The sequence below is a fragment of the Zosterops lateralis genome (genome assembly GCF_965231275.1).
Source record: "Zosterops lateralis genome assembly, chromosome: 4".
In the NCBI taxonomy this organism is placed as follows: domain Eukaryota; kingdom Metazoa; phylum Chordata; class Aves; order Passeriformes; family Zosteropidae; genus Zosterops; species Zosterops lateralis.
In genome coordinates this window covers 3,549,588-3,573,069 of record NC_139765.1, presented here as the reverse complement: position 1 = coordinate 3,573,069, position 23,482 = coordinate 3,549,588, and the positions used below count along the sequence as shown (strand labels likewise).

Genomic DNA, 23,482 nt, shown 5'->3' with positions numbered 1-23,482 from the left:
AGCTTTTGAAATTCTATCTGCTACTGAGCACTAAATCACTCTCTGCATAGAATTGATGTGCATAATTTCATTATAGCTTTCCTGTCTCTCTGAGATGCAGTAGCCCACCCAGTGCTGAGGGAAAGGGATTTCCCTGCATTACTTTGCATTTACCAGCATGAGTTTCATTTACCATTTTATCCCCCAGTTCCTCAGTGAGTCGTGGATCCTGCTGGAATGATTTCTGGATGAAGGCAAGGAAATGTTCTCCAAGCTGTGGATGCTTTGAGGAGGGAGTCAGCTCAGTGTAAGGGAAAGTGTGTCGTGGGACTCATTGTAGTTTTGAGGAATTGGAACTCCTAAATTCTCTGAAATAAGGTTGTTGAAGAAATTCTGCTCAGCCTGTGCAGTTCTTTGCCTTCTGGCACAGTCTTTGAATGGGCAAAGCTTGACAGAGGAACAGTGGGAATGTGGAAGTTCTGCTTTTTTAGCACCAAGGGCAGGAAAAGAGACATGGAATCACAAAAAAAGAGACAGAGGTTGGTCCTCACTGGAAATTCCTTAACTCAGGAACAGCATCATGATGACAGCTGTGGATCCACTGACAGCAGAGACATTGATACCTTACATGCACTCTGATCATCAGGGTTATATTGATGTTTGGCTGTTCTCAGGTGGCTGCACTAAAGCTCTTTTCCACTATGGCCTTGTGCTGTGTTTCTTGTCCAGATTTAAAGTTTCTGTGACAGAAATGACTCTTGGTTTTTGCTCCCTGTGCAGTGTTTTGGTCAGCAGTAGGAATTGGGTTTCCAACAGCTTTATACATAACCTTGTGCTGTCTTAGGATACAGGGAATACATGGAGTCATTTATCTCTCCAGTTTTTTTTCCCCTCATTCTCTTATTTACATATTTGATTGGTTTATATCAGTCAGTATCTAAGTTCTACCTATTTTTGTGCTCTAGGGGCATTCACCATCTGTTGTACAGGTTATTCCAACAGATATGTGACAAAAAAACTTCTGCTCTGTGTCTTAAGGCACACAATGCTGAGTGCTTGAATTTTTGAGATCTCTTCTGTTATCATGTTAATATTGTCCTTGGACCCTGGGTTAGCAATTTGATATGTGCCGGAATGGCCTGGCTAATGAGCAGTCAGTTAATCTCAGTGATGGCTTAATTCCTCCTCCATTATGTGCTGCACCTGTCTCAGTTCATTTACTGAAACATTTTATTCTACATTCTGCTACAGCAAAAGCAAAATGCTCTTGAACCTCAGTTTAACTTCTTTCTGTGAAGTGCTTTTCCTTTGAGTTTGGAGGTCATGGTTTGGCTAACTGTGCTGCTTTGGCTTAGCCAAACACAAATGTAATAAGCAGCCTGTTTAATTTCAGGCTGATAGTCTTGCTTATCTTCCCCTAAAACCTTGTACGTAACTCTGAAGTAGAATAATTTTGAATTAATTCTCAGTCATATTATGTAAGCTCTGGTTCTTAAGTGCTCTCATTAAGAAAAGTAATCCTCTTGTAGTCCCTGTGTCTGTCCTTCACATGGCAGGAAGTTTTAGTGCTCTCTGTTTGCAAGAGGTCCATGGGCAACTTTCAGCATCAGATTTCTTCTGCTTGTAACAGTCTGAGTTCTTTGCCATTTGCAATACTTGCTGTCCATTGTGTATAGCTGGCTTTTCTTCACTTGGCACATCCTCATTTCCTCAAGAAAAAGTTCAACGGTGCATCTTCCAGTGGTTTTCCTGCATTTCCCTGGTCTCTTGTCAGTGCACTATTACTTGATGTTTTCCTGCACAGTGGAGTTCTCTCCACCCAGTGGAGTCAGCAGCACCTTCTTTATCTTCCAAATGGAGATGTTTGTATTGATTTTCATGTGCAAAGCCCCTCTGCACTGAACTGAGTCTAGACACAGATCTGTGTGCTGCAGGAAGTTTCTAAAGATAGGTGTAAAATCTGTAACTTGTTGCCATTGGTTGGTCATGGCTGTTTAATCCTTTGAGTTCTCTGGAGATGAGAGACTGGGGAGAGGGGATATATTGGTAAAAATCACAGAGAGGTGCCTATTGTGTGGTACCTATTGAACAGATATGGGATAAAACAAAGCAGACATCAGTTGTTTGGATCTGAGAGCCTGGGCAGCAAAACTGACACTGTCCCAAGTGCTCAAGGAATTCTTTCCAAGCCATTTGTAAAGCGATTTAAAACTTTCCTCAATTATAAAGCATTATATGATGATTATTATGAAATAAAAAAATACCACCCTTCCTCCTGTTTTCAGTTACGTTCTTCCTTAGCTATGTTGAGTCTTCAAATAATTGGAACAGGCTTTGAATTTTCATTCTGCATGACTGGTTTAAATTTCAAAGTGGATTCAGGACAGAAGACTCTTTTTAACTGTGACAGTGCACAAAAACACCTGCCCCATATCTGGTAGTCCAGTTACCAGTAAGTGCTAATGTTCTTTAACTAAGTACATTTTCCTATACATGTGAAACAAAAGCTTTTTTTTTTATTACTCAAAGGCAGGTACTTGTTCAATTGTACTCCAGTCTGTGTTTTGCATAAATTTGCTTCCTGTGTGCAGCATCCTTTTCATTCCTGCACCCTTATCGTTGCTAAGTGGCTTTTTCTCAGTTGTTGATCCATCTTCCCACTCCTCATTTTTATTAATAGCCCATCTTTTATTAGAGTCTTGCTTCCATTTATATAGTGTGCCGTGATTCAGCATAGTTAATAGGTGATTTTTACTGAAAAGGCAGTAAAAGGGCTTTTGGAATAGCTTTTAAAACGTACTCTAGTACGTTTGAAAATGAGATTTGTCACGTTTAACGTCTTGAGATTAAATGTAGCTTAATCCAGGTGGATTGCAGAAAATCCAGCTATTAAGTGGAGAATTTATATGATATTTAAAGTTTTCACTGAACATGAAGTGGGTATTGTGTTAATGAAAATCACTGCTTTCATGATTCTTCAGGGTCCAGGACTGCACAAGGTTGTGACCCATCTTTTTTTATCTAAACCTATTCCTTCTTCAAATACACAAAAAATCCAGAAAACAGGTGAGCTTAGTCTATTCTTATGAGGATGTCTCTCTCCAAAAAAAGTCCTGTTATATCTCATGTATATACACCATATTTCATATATATTATAGATGTGAAATTAATAATAATGTTTCATATTTCTCACATATATTGTGGATGTAGCACATATTGTATGTGCCATGAATGATTATATAATAGATGGTTTTTGTAATCATATTGTCATATCTAAGATGTCATGTGTCTTGTGTCATAGATCTGTTGTTATATGTGTTGTGTGATACATGTCACAGGTATCAAATCCTGTGTATCATGTCACATTTATATCACACATATCACATCCTTTTCAATCATTTTTGCACAACCAGCTGAGGACAGCTTAAGCAGAAAAGTCTAAAACACCATTTCCATTTTAGTGTGAAGTGCAGCGGAAGAAGAAACTTTCAGGGACAAGTTTTCTGTAATTCAGTTAAACCCAGGAATGTTTCAAAATCTTTGAAATCAGTTTCTATTCCCAGGTGTTGGTTCCATGAAGTGTTTTACCTTTGTCCAACACAGAATCCTTCTGGCTTGACCAAAAGCACTAACACAGTGATAACTCTGCAAAACCCAAAGGGTGAAAGTCAAGCTGCTGTTCATGGGGACTCTTTTCTTAAGGAACTCTGAATTTACCTGTCGGTTTTTTAAAAACCCTTCAGAAATACTTCCAAGGAAAAAGAATATCCAAGAATATTTCTTGTCACTTAAGATGGATGCTTGAAAGCACATTATCTGGAAAGGCTACAGAAATCTTTCAAATAACGAAGGAAAAATCACTTTTACATCACTTGTTCTCCAGAAGTAAAACTTGTGTTTGAGCCCAAGTCGTTCTACTTGTAATTATTGACAGAGCAATTTTTATCTTTAAAAAACTTCACCTTAGAAGAGTGAGGCATCAAAGAGGTCCAAGTCCATTAAGAGAAGGAGGATCTTTGAAATTTTTTTTGCACTTTGGTTCTTAACTCTGCAAAGAGCAGAGGGGATTGTGTTGATGCTCAAGGATTGCCATCCTGTGCCAGAGCTGTGCTTGTACAGAGGAGGAGGGAGTGCCTGCAGTGGCATGTCAGCACTGTGGTGGTTATTAGATAAATCTGTTACACTGATTAACACACTTCAGGCCCAAATTGTTAGTTGCTTCTGGAGTGCTGAGCAACTGGGTAGAATTTTTAACCAGTGCTCAGCTGAGTAATAAAGTACCACTCCAGGCTGTTGGGTGCTTGTCTGCAGACTGGGCTTAAATATATGGAAATTACCTGTATGCACACGTTCAAATTGAATCATAATTGTAACAGTGAAGAAAATACTAATGTTTGCATCAGTAGTTATTTTTTTGTTGTTGTAAAACTGCTGATTTTCCTGATGAAAAGCAGCACTCTTTAATTATTGGATTACCTTATCCCAGTAAGAGGGCTCTAAGGGATTTAAATACTCATTTTTTGAGTTATATTATGGGTAACTTTTGAGGGAATTAAGTTTCTCATAGCACTGAGTCAGTGGGAGAATAAACATATTTATCTTCATGTGAATGAGCAATCTGAGCCATATGTTTACATGGTGGAACAATATAATTTACACAGAATGTACAAAGAATTTTTATTTTCAATAACAAATTTTATTAAAAGCAAAAAAGCTTTAGTCTGGCTTTTAGCAGTAAAAATAGGTGACATTAATATATATATATGGCACAATATAAATACTTAATGCTCATAATTATTTCTTCCCCTTCAGGCACAACAAACCTCTCCAGAATGTTTTTCATGCTCCAAATGCAGAGGCAAATTGAAATACAATGCAATTGCTCTCCTGAGTGGAGAAAAGCTGGGTAATCTAGGTGTTTTCCCTAGGTGGATAATCTAGGTGTTTTGGTTGTGAGACCAAAATGGAAGTTTCCATTAAGTGTTCCTGGAGGTTCTGGTGGGTTTTTTTCTGTGTGAGGAGCCTCAGAGAGCCACTGATGTGCTCCTGTTTGGAGAAAGGCTGAATTCAGTTGGGTCTTGTTCCCTTCCACCTCTAAGACAAACATTTAAATAAAATGAACACTTGACTCAGGTTAGGAAGCACCACTTTCCTGCACTGGTATTTTCTGAAACCTCTCCTTCTGTGAGAGATCTCCCTTTTCAATAGCAATATTTGCTTTCAAAAACATGCTGATCACTCTCTTCCCAGCCAAGTTTGAAGGTGTCTGTGGGTGGTCAGACCCATATGACTACTTTGATTTTTTAAAAATTATTGTTTTTGTTGCAGATGCTTTGTTTGTCCTTCACATGGACATTCTCTTGAACTGACTGCCTTACACAGTTATGATTGAGATGGTTCAGTGGAAACTGCTTGTTTCTAGTTCATTGAGCTGATATCCCCACAGGTCTCTTCTTAAGTGCATCTCTTTGTCTTGTATTTCAGGCATTTAGCAGCCAAGTCAGAGACCTTCAAAAGTCAATCTATTGCTGTCTGGTGTTGTGTGGTTTTACCTGTCAGGATGCCAGGGACCCATCAAAGCCTCTCTTAGCTGGACAGAGGGAAGAAAATTCTCTGGGGTTCAGATGGGGGCAGGGAGAGATCCCTCCCCATCATTGTCGCAGCCAGACTCGACTTGGGGAAATGGATTGAATTTATCAACAAAGAACAGGATAATGAGAAGTAAAATCAATTTTGAAAATACCTGCCCCTCATCACTCCCTCCTTCCCAGGATTAATCCTGATTCTCTCCCTCCTCCTCTCCCAGCAGCACAGGGAGGTGGGAATGGGGGTTAAGGGCAGTTCATCCCATCTCAGCCCACTCTTCTCTGCACCCAATTACAGCTGTGCAGGAACTTTGTTTTTATGTTGTTATTCTTAAATCCATTATCTCCAAGGCATTGCCACCATCTCTGCTGAGCTTGGCCTTGACCAGTGGCAGGTCTGGGCTGGCACTGGCTCTGCTGGTTCTGAGAACTTTTCACAGCAGCCACCCCTGTAGACACCCCACTACCAGAACTTTGCCAGGCAAACCCACTATCTGTGTGGTGGATGCTCACCAAGCTGCTCTATATCACTCCTCAGCTGGACAGGGTAGATAAAATGTGATGGAAAAGAAGGAGGATGAAATAAAGCAGTTTATCAAGGCAAAAGCCAAGATTGGATGTGCACAAGCAAAGGAAAAAGCCCAAAGATTTTATTCTGTTTTCCACCAGCAAGCAACATCCAAAGGAAGCAGGGCTCTGGTGTTGTTAATGGTGATTAATCAGTGCTCCCCCTTCCTCCTCCTTTTCTTAGGTTTTGCATGAATCAATGCCACATGGTCTGGAATATTGGGTCACCAGTTTGGGTCACTGGCCTGGCTGTGTCCCCTGGTGGAACCTTGCCCACCCCCAGCCCACTGCGTGGGGAGTGTTGGATGCTGTGCCAGCCCTGCCCAGCAGCACCAACCAAGTCACCTTTAATTGTCTTATTTGTCTTCATTCCTAGCCAGTTTCATCTCTGCTTGCTTTAAGAAACAATGCCTTCTGGATTTCTTGATGGCTTGTTTCATCTGTTTGAAGATTCCAGGTGTTTTTACACTAGAGAAACAAACAGAGTCACTCTTTGATGTGCAGCAGGGATTCTTAGCACACTCTGATGTTTCAGCTCTGGTTGCCACCTCTGGGCTTCCCTTGAGGAAGGTCACCACTTCTCCACATGAATCTTGCTCTCCTCTCTGAGCATATTTTTACAGCCCTCTTCATTTTGAAGAGCTTCTTTTTGACGAGGAGATGGTTTGGAAGGTAAGGACAGCACCGATGCCAAGCCTGGTTATGGACCTTGCTGGGATGGGCTGACCTGGAATTTGGTGCTCACAATATTGCAGAAGTGTTCCCCTAAGCGTGATTTTTCTTGAATTCCTTTTTTCATCAGTGCTGTGCTTCAAGGTGAGTTTTCTTCTTAGATGGAGAGATATTTCTGTAATTCAGAACGGCCTTCTCAATTACTGTTCATTCTCTTGTAATACAAAGAAGATGACTAATTGCATGACTTGCTTGGGAAATTCATTGTTCAAAATGGCCTTCAGAAGCTGCTGTGCTTAGAGCTCATGAGAATGATGAAATTGCAGGTTTGCCCTTTGGTTTGGCATTTTCAGTACACAATTGAGGTAAAGACAGCAGCGGAGAGGAAAAAAGGTATGACAGAGAAGCATTGTGTGAGATTTCTTAGCTAGAAATACATCAGGTTAAGAACAAGGCCTCCTTTTAATTGACTTTCTTGACTCACTGGATGGTGTTTCTAGTTGATAAGGTTTCTGACCTAGTGTGATGTACCTTCCTTCTCAAAGAAAACACTATTTTTAACCTGTGCGTAAATATCAGTCTAATGTAAAATATTTCCTTGCTTCTTCAAATTAATTGGTGTTTCATTATTTTATTTTCTAAGTGCTTATTTGAAATAAGGATTATGATCCAAGCTTACTTTCCTTATCAAAGACTACTGAGTTTTTTCTCACAGGATGAGTGATACAAGACTTGTCCCAAAGAGGAGGATACTGAGAAATTAAACTTTTTTGGGAAGTGGGATGCAGAAATAGTGATGCAGCAAGGGCAAACCAGCCCTTTTGTAAAGCAAGAATAAGAGAATGTTAATCTGGTCCAGTAGCATTTACTATTTATTTACAGCTGATAATAGAAATCATTGAAGTAAAAGACGCATGATGATTATTTTACATTTTTAGCCTTGTTAGAGGAATGTAAAAGAAATTTATCACTAAGACAAATTTCTCCTCATGCCCACATAGGTGGAAATCAGTTCTGCAGGAGGAAGACTGGACTGATATGGTCTTCTACTGAACTAGATACAGCCATCTGATAGTCCTGCCAGTCAGCAGAAAACTAGGAAGATAAACTGAAGTTCTAGCAGTTGTAAGGTGTAATTCTGCCAATCAGAAAGCCCTGTTGCAGTTCCAGTGATTAGTCTAATGCATTGAGTTGTGTGCACATGGAATAAGATGTTATTCTGGCCTTTGAAAATTATGTAAACCATTTTATGGGCAGATGACTTCTTTTAATTGGTAATCTTACAGTACTTCTTCCTAAGCTTTCACTGTTGTGGCCAGGACAATCAAATTTCTACATTGTCTTAGTGCAGAATGGATAAGATGCTAAATAAAAATGAATTATGTCTTTGCATGAAAGACCTTGGATTGGTTAAGACTTCTTTAGGAGGGCTGTGTTTATTTGTTACATTTTGCTGTAACTACAAATCCAGGTTATATTTCTTAAGTAGAATTTATTGACAACATATTCAGAAGTTTGTTTGACTTGAGGTTACATTTAAGATCTATAGTAGCTCCAACAGCTCTTCAAGAGCCCTTGGAAAGCCTCCTTTGACAGTGTCATGGTTCCTGAAAAGGACAGTAATCCTTGGTGGTGATTATGTGATAAGAATTACACCAAACCATGCTGCAGTCTGTGCCTACCCTTTTAACTGATGTTGAAGTCCAGATAATAAAACATGAGGATTCATGGATAAGTGGTTTACTCAATATAAGGGTTTGTTTGAAGAGGGGAAAAAAAGAAAAAGGACAACAAGGGGAAATGAGAGAGACGTATGACCTTTGCTGAAATGCCACAAACCAGAGCAATATGTTTATTAGTGTAGGAGATAGTTGATTACCAAGGAAACTGAGGAATGGACTGCTGACTTTGATTTTTCGTAAAATAATTATCCAGAATAAAATTCAACAAGGAAAAGGGGTTTTCAGATCTGATTGTTTCTATTCACATCATTTTTGCTGGAGGGACTAAATAATGATATAAGTAGCTGAAAGAAGTAGAAGATGGGAAGGAATAGAATCAGGTTATCTGGCTGCCATTTACTTACTTGGACAACTCTGTTTCCCATTATGTTGTCATTCAGTTTCTTTCTCATATAAATGAGAAAGAAATTAAATAACTTTATAATTTTTCCTCTTAAAATAATAGTTGTCTTTCCCCCAGAGATGTCTGTGTGAGTTGTCATTCCAAGAAAAATAAGGAAGGCAGATTTCAATCCTTTCTTCTCTGTATCAGGCCTCTCTCTGTGGGGAATTCTGGTTTGTTACCTGTAACTAAAATGGGTTAATTTTAAATATAAAAAGCCTCTCTGCTCTTCACAGACTACAATGTAACTGAACTGAATCTAATTAAGTTTTTTGTTGTTGTTGTTGTTTTTTGGGGTTTTGTTGGTTGGTTGGTTGGTTTTTTTTTTTTTTTTTCATTATCAGCTTTCTGTGTTCCCCACTGAAGGGAAATAGCTAAAACTATCTGTGTTACATCGTAATAAAATTGCTGCCTACCAAATGTAATTAATTTCATGTTGCTGAAATACCCCAAAGAGTGGGTCATTAGGGGAATGTGAGAAACTGATCCCTGTATGACTAAAGGCTCTTTTATTTTGGCTTTGATGAGGTAATGCATGTAATGTAGTATTATTGCAGAGAGGAAAACAATTCTTCAGCTAAAATTTCCAGACAAAAAGCATCTAATTTTTAAAATAATTCTTGTTATTTAAAACTCTGCATTCTTATTTTACTCCATTACCTAATTTTGAGCTGTTCCTCACTATCTTAATGTGGCAATTAAGTGTGGTCCTTACTTAAAGTGATGTTTGTATCCCTGAATCCTTTCACCACAAACTTTCAATAAGTTGAGGTGTGTTATTAATTATACAGAGGCATAATTAATTTTTCAGTTCTTTGGGTCAGAGACTTTGTAAAGTGCATCTCAAAGATGCAATGGCTGGTATCTGGTATTGATGATTGGTAGAGAGATGGGAAGATTGATTTGGTGATCAGAATTCAGTTTAACTCAGGTTTTCCAAAAGCTTATACACCATTTCAGGGAGGTTAATAATTTCCCACTGCAAAAATCAGGTTAAAAGCTCATACAGACAACTCATATATTTTACATCATGTTTTGATTGCAGAAGGTTGATTGAAACTGCTGTAAACAGGTTTAATCCCATCTTCTGTAATCTTCAGAGCTCTGCTTATTCCTGCCGTGGTATCTTGGTTATCAGACCAGCCATGCTAATTAAATCCGTCTTACTGTCTGTCTTGTGTATTCCCACAATCTGGTTCCTATCAGGAAGTTGCAATCAACCTGTGACCTCCACATCTCAGCTTTAGGACTTGAGAGTTGACCATTAACTAAATTGGGTGCAGCAGAATTCCCAAGCCATGCTCTCTTCTGTACATAAACTTCATGACAATGTTTTAAACATCAAGTGACTTTGTGTTCTCATAGGTGAAGTTCTTTTTGCCTATCTCTGATCATTTTCCATGATTTTCACATGTTTTTTTAAATCAGTGTATTCTGTTTAAAGCATTAGGTCTAGAAACTTGATGTACAGTCCTCAAGTCTGTTGCATTCCTCCTTTATGACTCTTAACTGCTCTGAGCATCATCATCCTTTCTGTAAACTAGAAATAGTGCCACCCCTCCACTTGTCTTTTTTTTTTTTTTTTTTTTTTTTTTTCTTCTCCATTTGTTTGGACTCCAAAATATCTTTGACAAGGAACAGACTGCATGACTGCAGTCGTGCTTGCTGGTAAATAGCTTTGCTGGGTTACTTATGTGATGAATGCTGTCCTTTCATCCTTACTTACCAAATATTCAGACTTCAGAGGTTCTCTTGGTGGTGTTCTCTAAGGAAAACAGGGAAGTTCATGTAACTTTTTGCTTTTACAAGAACCATTTCAGAAAGTTTTGGCAAATTTGTTCTCTGTGTGTTGCTGTAGTTACACACCTGTTGGTGGGATGTGTTTCAGATGGAGGCCACTTTTAGGGATGGGGCTTTTTGAAGCCAAAATATGATGTTGGTTGTAGTAGCTGGAACACTCTGGATTATGGTCTGTGTGAGAGATATAAACCTTCCCACTGAGCATATATCAATAAATATTAAACAGCTGTGGCTTCAGTCTGATGCTTCTGGTACATTCCATTTGGCTCAGCTGTGCTGGGCTCAGTGAGGAGAGAGGGGTGTGGGAGGCCAAGAATCTGAATTTCTGTGGAATTCTTCTGTACCAGCCTTTGGATGCAGCTCCTCTTGCACCCACCTCTGTGCTCAGCATAAAAATCTGCAGACACCCCAAACTAGACATAAAATGAGCAGTTCCTACCTCTTGTAAAAACAAAAGGGTGTGAAACAACCTTTGATGTCACCACCAGCAGCACAGCTTTGTTGTTGTTTTTTTTTTTTTTAACCTGGTTTTTCAGGTACAAAAATTGTATGCTTGAAAAAAAAGAAGAAAAAGATAAATTGTTGAAAGCCCCTTTTCTGTTGCTCTGCTTGCTTTATCTCCTCCTGCTTGGCAACCTCCACACCTGCTGTTCTGACTACTAAAAATTGTCCTTTCTTTTGTCCTGCAGGTATTTCTGCTTTAAGAGGGGAGGACAAAGGATTCACTAGAGTTTTCCTTGGCTTCTCTCTGTCTTGTCACTTTCAAAATTAAGCTTTTGTTAACAGTCCAGTGTTCTTTGGGTTGAAAATTCAAGGATTTTAATTAGAATAGCTGTGAGTTAGGATGGTTGCAGTAGTACAGCCATGAACTGCCCTTAAAACCAGATTTTTATTGTATTTATGTGTGCAGCAGTGAAAAATGGTGTTTTTTCCTGAAGTGTGAGGCTGGTTGTTCAGTCAGAATGAGGCAAAAGTAGAGGTGAAAAGGAAGTTACTCCCACCCTTCTACTGTGCTTTTTTTTTTTTTATTTTATTTCCAGCAGTTCTTGGTTAAGGCTCCTACACAGTTTCCTTTTTCCTTTGCTGGTGCAGTGACAGCTCCTCTTCCTGTTGGAGTCTGCTTTAGGAACAACCTTCATTTGTGATGTTACTGAGAAACATTTCATCAGTGTGTATGAAACACTTGCAGATGTTTTAAGAGAGGCAAATTCTGAACTTGCTGATGCTTTTGGGTCCCTTTCACCTCAATTCTCTGATTTCTTAGTTTACTTTACTGCAGGTTTTTCATTATTTTCTTTAACAAGAGGGTGAGGAAGATTTGACCAAAATGTTTGCGGGAATTCAGAGTTACTTTCCTCTAGTTTCAGGTTTTAAAAATGAAGGAGTCCTGCCTTTTGCACACTGAGGTGTTATCCTTAGGAAAGGTGGAATAATGTTGCCAAAATATTTGTAGTGCAGATCCATCCCTGTCAGATAAGCTACACTTTGTGTTGGCATGGTTAAATGATCCTCATGGCGGGAAAGAAAAAAAAAAAAAAGTGGGTTTTTTTTGCATTTCAAAATGTTTAATTCGATTGTAATGGAATGGAGCAATAATTTGTATTCATAAAAGGAAACATAAGCTGATGGAAAGAGGAAAAAAAAGTATTTATGAGAATTCTGATTTCCTTCGATGTGATCAAATTAATGCCTGAGTTGACTTCATTTTTTGTTTAACTTGCTCCTCATATTTTTTCACTTTTGAACAAAAATAACATTTGAAAATGTCTCCAGACCCAGAGAAGGTTAGAAAACCATCTGATTAGATACAGATGTTGATAATTGATGTTGAAGAAAGTGAGAATTAAATAAAATGTAGGTGTTAGAGACTTTGCACTGGAAGGTTTCTTTTTCAGAATAGACCATTTTGAAATTAAAAAGTGTCAAAAATGTTCCCAGAGAGACTATAGGTAGTTTTTGTTTTATATATATACACACATACACATATATATACACACACACATATATATATATATACACACACACATATATATATATGGGGAAGCCAAAAATGTGCTCACGTTTTTCACTAGATAAACTGCTGATATATTACTTTTTTTCTCAAATGGATATTAAAAATACACCAGCCAGGTTTACTGCCCTTTTTACAAGTACACACACTGACAAATTTTAGAGCTGTACTGTAAAGCAGAATGAGGGATTAGGTCTGGGAGTTTTATAAAAACTGGATGTTGTAAAACCTCTAATCTTACTGTCAAAACTCAGTTTATTTCTTAGTAACATCATTAAAATTACCTGAACAAACTGTTCAACATAAACTAGTAGAAATTGTGTTATTAATTTAAGACTTGGTAATATTTTAAATTAAAGCACATTTGCTCTGGTTCCCTATTGAAAGTAACTAAAAAAACACAAGCACAAGTTTCCCTAGAGAAGAGCCTTGCATTTATTTCTTCAAAAACTGAAACTAGATTAGGAGTAGAGATTTGCAATCACCTAAAAATGTATCTTATCCTTTTCTTAAACTCTCTTAGAATATTATTACACAACCGTGTATATTTCCTTGTCATTCCTGCCTCATGGGAGACCAAGACCATTCATAAATTCAGAGTGAAAATTCAGTTTTCTCAGATGGATAGCATAGGCTGATGGTCTCACCCTGGGAGATTTATGAATTCATTAACAAAGCACTCAGTTGAGCTCCCACAGATCATAAATGTTGGGTTGTACAGAATCCCTTCAGCTGACTCAGGTGTACATCTGAACTGAGTTATTTCATTAAAAAATAAGGGTTCTGGATGACTACAAAAAACCTATGCTCAGGCTGATAAAGTGCACACAAATGAGAAAATACAAATGTTTTAGTCTCAGTGGTTTAGGGATTGTTGCAGATCTTGGCTGCAGAATGAATCTTGCTTGCACCAAGTTGAGAAAGTTGCCTGTACTAACCTTTAGTTGAAGTTAGTTATCAGTGTCAGTCAATCATCACAACCGCAGCTGGTATTTTTGCGAAGCTGACTGTCCTCCACAAAGTAATTTATGTATTTTTTTCCCCAAAATGAGGTCTAATGTATGCAGTGTAAGGCCAGTTGTAGGACAGGCAACAGTCTGAAATTTTCTGACTTTGATCAGCAATAAATCTAGGCAATGAAGCATTTATTCTACCAAATGCAAGCGTGTAATGAATAGTTATTTGCACTACAGCTACATTATGATATTATCTTTAATATCTTTAGCTGTGCTAAGGAGGCAGTTTAGAATTTGGCTGTAAATAAAAAGTTTGTGCTCTCTTGTGGAACTTTCTCATCAATTAAATTTTGTGATTATAAGGTCTGAATGCACCGCTGACTCTCTAAAATTAATTCTCTTGTAATAAAGGGACCTTTTAACTTCTGTATCAGAAGTGCATTGTGCTTAGGATGGGAACTGCTAAAACCCATTTCCAGCTTGGATGTTTATGATGTGTCTCCCAGGATATGGCTGTGGGACAGCTCCCAGTGACCAATAAATGTGTTGGTGCAAAGGGGAAGGGCTAAAAGGGAGGTAAAAGGAGAGGATTAAGTGGCTTTGACAGCTGACACTTGTGGCATGTGCAGGTTTCTGACCACATCCTGTTAAATAGCAGCTTGAAGTTCACAGGACGGTCTTCAGGCTGTACTTCAGAGCTTTATTTTTTTAAGGTTCATGCTTGTTGTCTCCTCATAACTGTTTGGAGAACAGCTGTGGGAAGTAATAAACACGGGAGGGTGAAATAAAACAAAGCCATTTATATTTTCAATTATAATATTGAAAACAAGGGGGAAGAATTTTGTGGCATAGGTAGCATAATACAAATTTTCTCACCTTCAGCAGTACTAAAGCTCTGACTGCAAAGGCTTTATTTGCAGTTGGGTAGAGACTCACACCTGCTTAACTTCCAGCATATGCGCAATGAGATGTTTTCAGTGAGATGTTTCCAGGGAAAAGGCACTGACTAATGTTAGTGCTGCATCACAACCAAGAAGGTTTTCTACCAGCAGCTCCTTTTCATAGGTGGTTTCAAGTAAGACAACTGTCAATTGAAAGTAGTATCTGTTTTCCATAAGCATTTTGTTGGGGTTGCTGCAGTGTGAAACCACATGTTTTCTTAATAATCAGGTTTTCTTTCATGCCAGTTATATTGCTTCCTCTGTAACAAGCCTGTAATTTCATTGTAATGGCATCCATGAGCACATACTGGATGCATTTTTAAGCCCTCTTTAATGTGAGAAGTGAGCAGAGCTGGATTAGGAGTTAGGTTTGGATCACAGCCTTTTCTTTTCCATCTAATTTTAAACAGCTTTCTCAACCACTGTTATGCTCTGGTCGTGTTACTCTTCCTTTTACTTCTGCCACGATGCACCAGCCTTCTCTCCTGCAACCCTGATCCATTTTTACCTGTGTGGTTTTGTCTGTGAGTAGATGTACCTCTCTTCCTTTAATTGGGGTTTATTTTTTACTTGTGTGTCCTTTGAGTAACAAGATTAGCAGAGGCTCTGTGGCTCTCTGCACTTTGGTAATGCTGTGTTTTTGTTTCTCTTGGAAGAATTGGCAGCTTTTGGGATGTTTGTTTGGACTTTCAGGGCACTAAGAAAACACAAACTGCTGAAAACAAAATGACACTGAAGTTACTTGCACAACCTTGCTATAAGGGATAGAGGCAGATAAAAGAAGGGGGCATAGAGGGTGTCACAAGGATGTTTTTTTAAGGAAAGATTGCAAGAGGTGTAAGCTGTTAGCCTAAGAAAAGGCTGAGTGAGGATACAATAGCACTTCTTGGGTGCATTAATTAAAAGATGGATGCAAAGAGGTGTAACCAGTGTGTCTGTAGGTAAATCATTCTGATTGAGAGGGCTTAAAGCAAAGCAAACTGCAAGGTGGGCATAGGGAAGCCTTCCTAGGGCAGAAAAACACTCCAGGGAATTGCCTGAGAAGGTCAGAAAAGCACTGACCTTCTCAGTGGGAGTCCTGTGAAATTCTGCTGAGAATGGTTTAGATGTTCTTACTCCTATGGCAGGAAAAAGGAATTAAATGATCTCCTGAATTGCCCTGTTTTCTGTTCTGTTTGCCTCACAAACTTGTGAGGCAGTGCTGATGTGTTTAGTAAATTCTCTTGCTCAAGCTTCTTTTGTTCTTTTTTACTAACCAAAAAATGCAAAATGTGCATTGTTTTTCAGACTAAACATAACTTTTCCTTTCCTTCAAAGTCAGGGGAAAATAATCCCTTCCTCAGAAACCTTCCCTCATGAAATGGTTGTTTCTCTTGGCAGCTTTTCTTTGCAGTGATTCACTGGTTCCCTTCAAGAAAAGACAGCTAGATAAAACTATGAGGATAACCAAAAGCAGTGTAGGTAGGAACAGAGTGAGAGCTGAAATGTCACAGAAAAGTAAAATCTGGCATAATGAGCTCACACATTTCCATGGTCCCCTTGATCATAACATTACAGCACCTTTTCCTTTGAATGTTGCTCTCTTTGGGTCAGGCATGGCTGCAACTTCTGCAGGGGAAAGCAGTATTCTGGACAGTCATTATTCAAGAGAACATAGCAAAAATCATGAGTGAGAACCATTTCTTCTATTCCAGATTAGACATGTTGTCATGGTTTAACCCCAGCCTGCAGCTGAGTGCCATGCAGCTGCTTGCATCATCATCATCGTAGTAGTAGTAATAAATAGTGAGAGAGGGGAATAAGACCAAGATGTGGAAAAAAAAAAAAGCCTCTAAAAATGTGATTCCTCAACCAATTTCTTTTGTCTGCTTTGTGGGTTAGCTGCAGAGATACTTGTGATTGCCAGCAGAAGGGAGGAGGTGGTTGTGAGGGTACGAATCTTAAAGGAGGAGGAAAAGGGTGGGCATCATCCTCACCTCCACAGTGACCACAAATAAGCTTAGAATGGTGCATTAAAAGTGAAAATGGGTGTTTCAGACCACCCTTTTAATTGCTGGCTTTCTGAAGTAGAAGAAAAACACAATCACCCAACCTCCAGGCTCTCAAATTCTATTCAAAAAACCAAAAAAAGAGACTACAGTGATTATCTCCCTTTCCTCTGTCCTTCGGATATAATTCTCTTACTTTAAAATGCCATCAGTCTTTAATTAATAACAATGATAAAGGATAATTTATTTATCTAGATCACTGCGCTTCTGCCCTCTCTATTCTGTGACATCAGGAAATGCTGTGTGTGATTTTTGGCTCTTCCTTGTTGCAAATCACCTGCTGTCCTGCCCCTCTCTTCCAGAGCTCAGAGATGTCACCATGGTACTGCATGAAATACGATGGTTTATCCAGAGAGTAGCAAATAATAAACTCAAAACAGTCAAGGAGTGAACAATTATTTGTATTTCTGACCTCTGAAAAATGGTCTTATCACTAAAGCAATTAAGTTATTTCTTAAGTTATAAAACTGGAGCATTTTCCTACTGTCACAAATATATTACCTGGGTGTGTGTGTGTGTATGTTCATTTACTCAGATTCTGTCACTCTGTTGGCTCTTGATGTGCAGCTCTCACTGTCTAGTCCCCCACTCTGATCCTCTCAGCTGACACTCAATAAAATACAACCATTGCATGATTTGGATTAAAATGCCAGTTTCATTGTTGCCCGTTCTGTTGGATATAATTGAATAAATTTTCCCTCCCTGAAAAGCTTCTAGATTTGTACCTTTAGTGCTGTTTAAGAAATTAACAGTGAGGCTTTACTCAGTTATTAACAGGATTGTACATTCCAAGACATGCACCTGATTTCCAGACTGAGTAATTCTTCCACAACTGATAAGAAGCTTTTTTTTTTTTTTTTTCATCATTTCCACTGCTTGCTCAAATTGCATGCTACAGGCGTTTCCTACATTATAACTATCTTTAAGCTACTTTGGTCAACAGCCCTGAGAGAAATAAAATTAACTTTGCCATAAACCCACAGTGATCACCTTAAAAATTATCTCCTTAATTTTTTTTTTATTAATTGGAGTGCATATTAACCACAGCATTAATTTTGTCTGGATCAATATCACACTCACAACAAGCTTGTGATTACCTGGGTTATCTCCTTTACTTCTAAAAATGTTTTTTACCTTTCTTCAGGTCCTCTGAAGAGGATCTGGAAAGTTGCCATTGTTTTCAACAAACTTAAAAAAATGATATATATGTCCCCCAGCCAGCTCTGCTGAAATAAACAGGTATAAATTACACAGAATTGCAAATATTAAATTACAAACCTTAGTACCAACTCGTTAATGTCATCCTGAATTATTCTTGATACGGAAATATTTAATAGTCTCAGCTATACCAAACATCTTTGTCATCCCAGATACACAACAGGAGTTGCTTATTGATCTCTTTTTAATTAACTGTTCTGAAGGCCAAGTTTTCCCTTAGTAATGGATCACTACCAGAATTCCTGCTGCTTTAGTTTACTCAAGAAAATACCAAATTCCTTTTGTTCCTATCAATATTGGTAATAGTCACTTTTTTGTAGCTGTTTTTATTAAATGCCTACATTCTCAACCTCTGGCTTATAGTCATTATTATATATATATATTTTTTTAAGTCTAACTTTAAGTCTGCTTAGTTTTCTAATTAATATGATATTCCTTCTGAAAAAAGAGGAGGCAGTTTTTTCCAACAGTATTCACGAGGAATATTCTTACTTAGCATTCCTAGTTTATTGCACTTTTCTTTTCTTTTCACAGTGTTACAGTTTCTAATTGTTTTCCTCTGAAAGAAGGAAAACAATTTTGAAATTTTCCTCTTGCAGTGAGAACTTTTAGGATTTCTTTACAAAAGTTACACTGATTTTTTAGGTTTGTGATCTATATGCTAAGATAGTTCTTGGTGAATCTGCCTGTGACATACACAACATTTTGTGGCAGAAATCTTTTGCCTCTCAACACTTTGCAGGTAGCACCATGCCTCCCCTCCAGTGCCCACATCTGTTACTCAGAATTCAGCTACTCCTGTGTGTTAATTTGCACCCCCTCCTCCTTTTGTTAGGTGCAGGTGCAATTGTCTGGGGATTTTAATTTGGTTCAGTAGATTGTAGCAGGCACCAACTAGTAAACCATGCAGTATTTATAGGATGCAGCATGTCTTTCATCAGCATTCAGCAAATGTGTCTCTTGAGGTGTTGGGAGCAGAGGAATTTTTACAGAAATTGCCATTTCTCTTTCTTTTTCCACCCAAGTTGCTCCTTTTTGAGCACCTTAGAACAATTTTAGCAGCGCAGGAATTGGATTCACCACCCCAGTTCTCTGCAGCATCCCCTGGGCCCTCCTGGCTGTGGCCCAAGGGCACACAAGGTTTGTGCAGAAGGGAGAAATCACCTCTTCTGTCGTGCCCTGATGTCAGTGTAAGTCCAGGGAACCTCCCAGACCCAGATTTAGTTGAGTTTGTCAGTGATGGCAGGACCAGGTGGCTCCTGCTCACCTGGGTGGTGGCAGCTGGGACAGTCCCTGCTGCTGCTGCTGGTGTTGAATCAACATGAAAAGAGTTTGGACTCACCCAGTCTGGGAAGCACCAAGGAAAGCTGCCAGTGAGATCAAACTGCATCACTTCTCACTCCCTGTCCCAGGAAAACAACGAACAGTAATCCCATGAAAGGCTCTGGTGCTGGTGAAAAGATGTTTTTTTTGAAGTGTTTCTGACCATCTCAGTTGCTTGACCCACTTTCTGAGCGACTGCACCCTCTAATGGGGTAAAACAGATTGACTTTCAAAGCAGCCAATTTATTTTTCTCTTGTTTATTCTTTTCTAGCCCTTACACATCCAGTACAGTGGCCTGTTTTTGTGAAGTAAAATGAGCACAGTTCTGCTGGATGTAGATTACAGAGAACACATGAATATTCAGTAAAGACTTTATATGATTCATCTCTACTCTGGGTTAATGAAAAGTGTGTAAACAGCTGTATATATCTATGGTGAAATGAGAAAGGAATTTTAATCATGGAAAGGAGAATTTATTTCACTTTTAAGTGCAGAAAAAAATTGATTTTTTTTCCCCACTGTGCGAAGCCATCTCATTTTACCAAAGCTTTTTGGGGGAGTGAACTTTTGAAAAAACGCAAGGAGATAAAACAGGCAATTGATCATGATGTTGCATCTTGTCCAACAGGTAATTCTCTAATGGACCAATGAAAGCCAACGATGACAAGTTGTGGTCAACAGTCCTTGAATGTGCTGATGGTTCTGCTCTCGTTACTCTTGTCAACAGGTAACTTTTATCATTTATCTTGTACTGATGTGTGCCACAGCAAAAAAAAAAAAAAAAAAAAAAAAAAAAAAAAAAAAAAAAAAAAAATTGCAATTTAATACTGGATTCCTACAAAACAAGACCAAATGATTGTTAATTGCCTAATAAATGATTCTCAGACTCATAGAATGGTTAGGGCTGGAAGGGACCTTCAGGCTCATCTAGTTCCAATATAAATAAAGCCTCTTTGTATTTAAGAACTGGAAACTGGAATTTGAAATGGAATTGAAAATTCACTTTAAGAACAAAGCAGACTGGAAAGTTGAAAGAGCAGCTTAATTTCTTTGGATTTGCTATTTTTTCAGCTCACCTAAAAGAAAAGAATAGTTTCTATACCACCATAAAGCACATCCATTTTGCTAAATAACCATCCACTGGGAGCAGAGCAGATCAGGTTCCAGTTGTGTGTTTTTTCTCTGTGCACACCAGAGGATATAAAGCACTTGAAAGACTGAGCTTGGAATTGATGTAATTTTTCTAAATCTAAAGAATTGACTGGACCAGAGATGTTTCTCCTGATACTCAGTAGTTCTGCTCTAGATGTTTGCTATTAGCACACAGAAAGGGTTTGTGTGCCACTTGTTAGACTGAGAATTACTTGAGTGCTCTGATTATTGGTTGCATTTGTTCATCAGAAGTCATTTATGGCATTTTAGGTGTTTTTTATAATCATGAGTGAATATTTAAAATAAAATTTTAAAAGGCTCTCAGACGAAATAGATTTGGTCTTACAGGTTCTTAGTTCAGTATCTTTTACCCTCCATTCTTAGGGTGGTTTTTAATAAAAAAAAAGATTTTTTTTTTTCAATCACTGCTCCTTATTCTCTCATAGTACATGACATCCCAAACCACCAGAGTTAAAACCTTACCGGGCACCATGTTTCTTAAAATATCCTTGTGCTTCAGTCAAAATTGTTACTGCTGAGTCTGTGTCTTTAATATTCATAAAATATCAATACTCATATCCTCACCAGTTACTGCAAGCATGTGTTTTGTTGCCCACAGTCTCATTGCTTGTTTGCAGTGTTCAAGTTGATTCTTGCTAATGATAGTTCATTATTTAGCTGTGACACAGCCCTTTTGCTAACAATGGTGTAATATTATCAATTAGAGCACTCCTCTGCTTGCATGAAATCATTGTTTTCCTTTAGAGCTCTTCCCCTGAAATACCCAAGTGTGGTGCTGCATTCCTAATTATGGAACTGTCCTCCTGCTCTGATGGACTGGGATCAGGACAGGGGCTGGAGCTGCTCCTTGGCCTTCCTCTAGGCTAAACAAATTGCAAAAATCCACCTCTCTGGTGTAGCAATTAAATCAGTTAACAAGAAATCTTCAATGAAATTATCAAACATCACAAAACTGTTTCAGCTGCTCCAGCTTCTTCTGTCAATTTTTAAGTTTTCATACCTTTGCCACTCTTTATAGGGGACTTCTGTTTGAGCTGTCCTGGGATCCCACTCCTCCAACCCATTTCCTCAAGATGATACAAATACCTGTGTTGGAGCTGACTGGGGCACTGTGATTGTACTGTGTGTGCAAACAGCCACTGGTGTATTCCCTCAAACCCTTATTCCCTCAAACCCAGACACATTTATTTTTTTTTTCTCTCTTAGAAGTACTGCCTGTGAAGTGCAATGTTTTTATTTGAAACCAATTACACACAGCTTTTACTTCTTACATAATTTATCTATTATCCTTGATAACTATGGGCTTTGTAAATGTGTCTCTTATCATTTTGTTGCTACTTGGCTGTTGGTGTTTTATTATCTGATGTCCTCTGTTAGTGTGTAGAGTCCAGGCTTAATTGGAAATCATCACAAGTCTTTGCCAGCCAAACTCTGCTCCCTCCTTGTGGAATTTTGCCACTGTCATCTGTAGGAAGGGAGTTAGGTCATTGCTAAATTTTACAGGAGGAAATTTATTATGATTTTTCAGCCAGCCAATATAATTTTTTGTCCAAGATAGATCAGTTTCCATAAAGGAAAACTACTGATGTTAGGCAGTGAATGATGGGGTTTGGGGGAAAGGATGCTACTCGCACTGCAATGATAAGAACCTCATTTTTAACCTGAGCTGGAATGAAAATCTAATGGCAAGACTCCTTTTGAGTGCCCTAGATTTACAGACTTCCATCTGTAAGATCTTGCTTTACTTCCAAGTCTTTGGTATATTAAGATTAACAATCTTAGTAATCAGTTTCTGGGTTGAGAATACTGACACTGGAGGTATTTTATTTCAATAGCAGCAAGATCAGTGATGGTTTAGGGGTTGTGAACACTCACCGGTTTTACTGGGCACACAAGGGATGCCCAATAAAGAGAGGAGCAGTGTGCAGTCATGCTGGAAAAACAACTTTCTGACCACTAACTCTGAGATTGGCTTTGCAAATTTTGATGCTTACTCATTTAAAGGATTGCAGCACTTGTAAAATCAGTGCTGACAGCAAGGCTTGTATTAACAAGCAAAAATCATCAAATTATTTGCACGTCACAGCATTTTTTTCTTTGAAATAAGAAGTGAACATCCACACAGCAAGTTAACATGTGGTAAAATGCATACAATGTGGATAATTCTGTGGTTCCATATGGAAAGCTTATAAACACCAGCCATTGAGAGAGTCTTGGGGCTTTAAAAATTTAGTGTCTAAATTAAAAATATACATTAGAGCAGATCTCTAGCTGTGAGTAGAGAGAGAAGTAACAGTTTGTGGTTTGCTGGCTGTGTAGTTTTTAGGTGAAGTAGGTAAGTCTTGTGGTGATGAAGCATGATAAACTATTCTCTTGAAATCAGTTGGAACAGAGAGAGGAGCATCTGTATCCACTGTTCAATAACTGTTTTCAAAAGCGGCATGAGACTTTGCACTTGCAGCTCCACTTCAGACATAGCTGCACCTTTGCAACAACTTAAGGTCTTTACAGGTGCAATGCTTTTATCTGAAGTATTTCTATAGAAATAAGATCCTTTAAACAGGGGGATTTAAGCAAAGTTATTTTCAGGAAAAAAAAAAAAAAAAAACTTGGAAGAAAATAAATCCCACTTTGTTTTTTGGCTCTCTCATCCACAGAGAAGCAAAGACAGCAACAGAAATGACACAGATGACAATAACTTGAGAAAGTGTTTTCTCTGTGTCTGACTGGGATGGGCTCAAGGCTGTGTTTCAGGCTGGTGAGCAAAGCTGTGCTGGTGACAGGCTGGTGACAGACTGGCCAAGGTGGTTTCTATACCATGGGGTGAATGCTCAGCAATAAAATTGGGGTGGGAGTTTATCCAAAAATTGCTCAGGCACTGGCTGGACTTCAGTCTGCTGGTAGTGAGTGATTGCTTTAGCATCACTTGGGTTTTGTTGTTGTTGTTATTGATGGTGTTGTGGGGTTTTTTTCTTATTTTTTATACAATTTTTATCTCAACCCATGAATTTTCTCTCTGCCCTTCTGATTCCCTGGCCCATCCCACAGGGAGGGGGAAGCAAGCAAAGCAGCTGTGTGGTGTTC

The 23,482-nt window shown here is 38.6% G+C and overlaps 1 protein-coding gene across 4 annotated transcripts in view; it reads left to right on the top strand.

Moving 5' to 3' along the window:
• SHISAL1 (shisa like 1) overlaps window positions 1–23,482 on the top strand; it is a 69,050-nt gene that overhangs the window by 10,375 nt on the left and 35,193 nt on the right. For 3 of the 4 annotated variants that reach the window (XM_083860550.1, XM_083860551.1, XM_083860548.1), the window contains exon 2: window positions 19,854–19,952. In XM_083860550.1, coding sequence (XP_083716676.1) covers window positions 19,886–19,952 — 67 coding nt within the window. In that variant the 5' untranslated portion in view covers window positions 19,854–19,885. Of the gene's footprint in view, window positions 1–19,801; window positions 19,953–23,482 lie in introns of those variants that run through there. The other variant, XM_083860549.1, reaches the window with a different exon arrangement.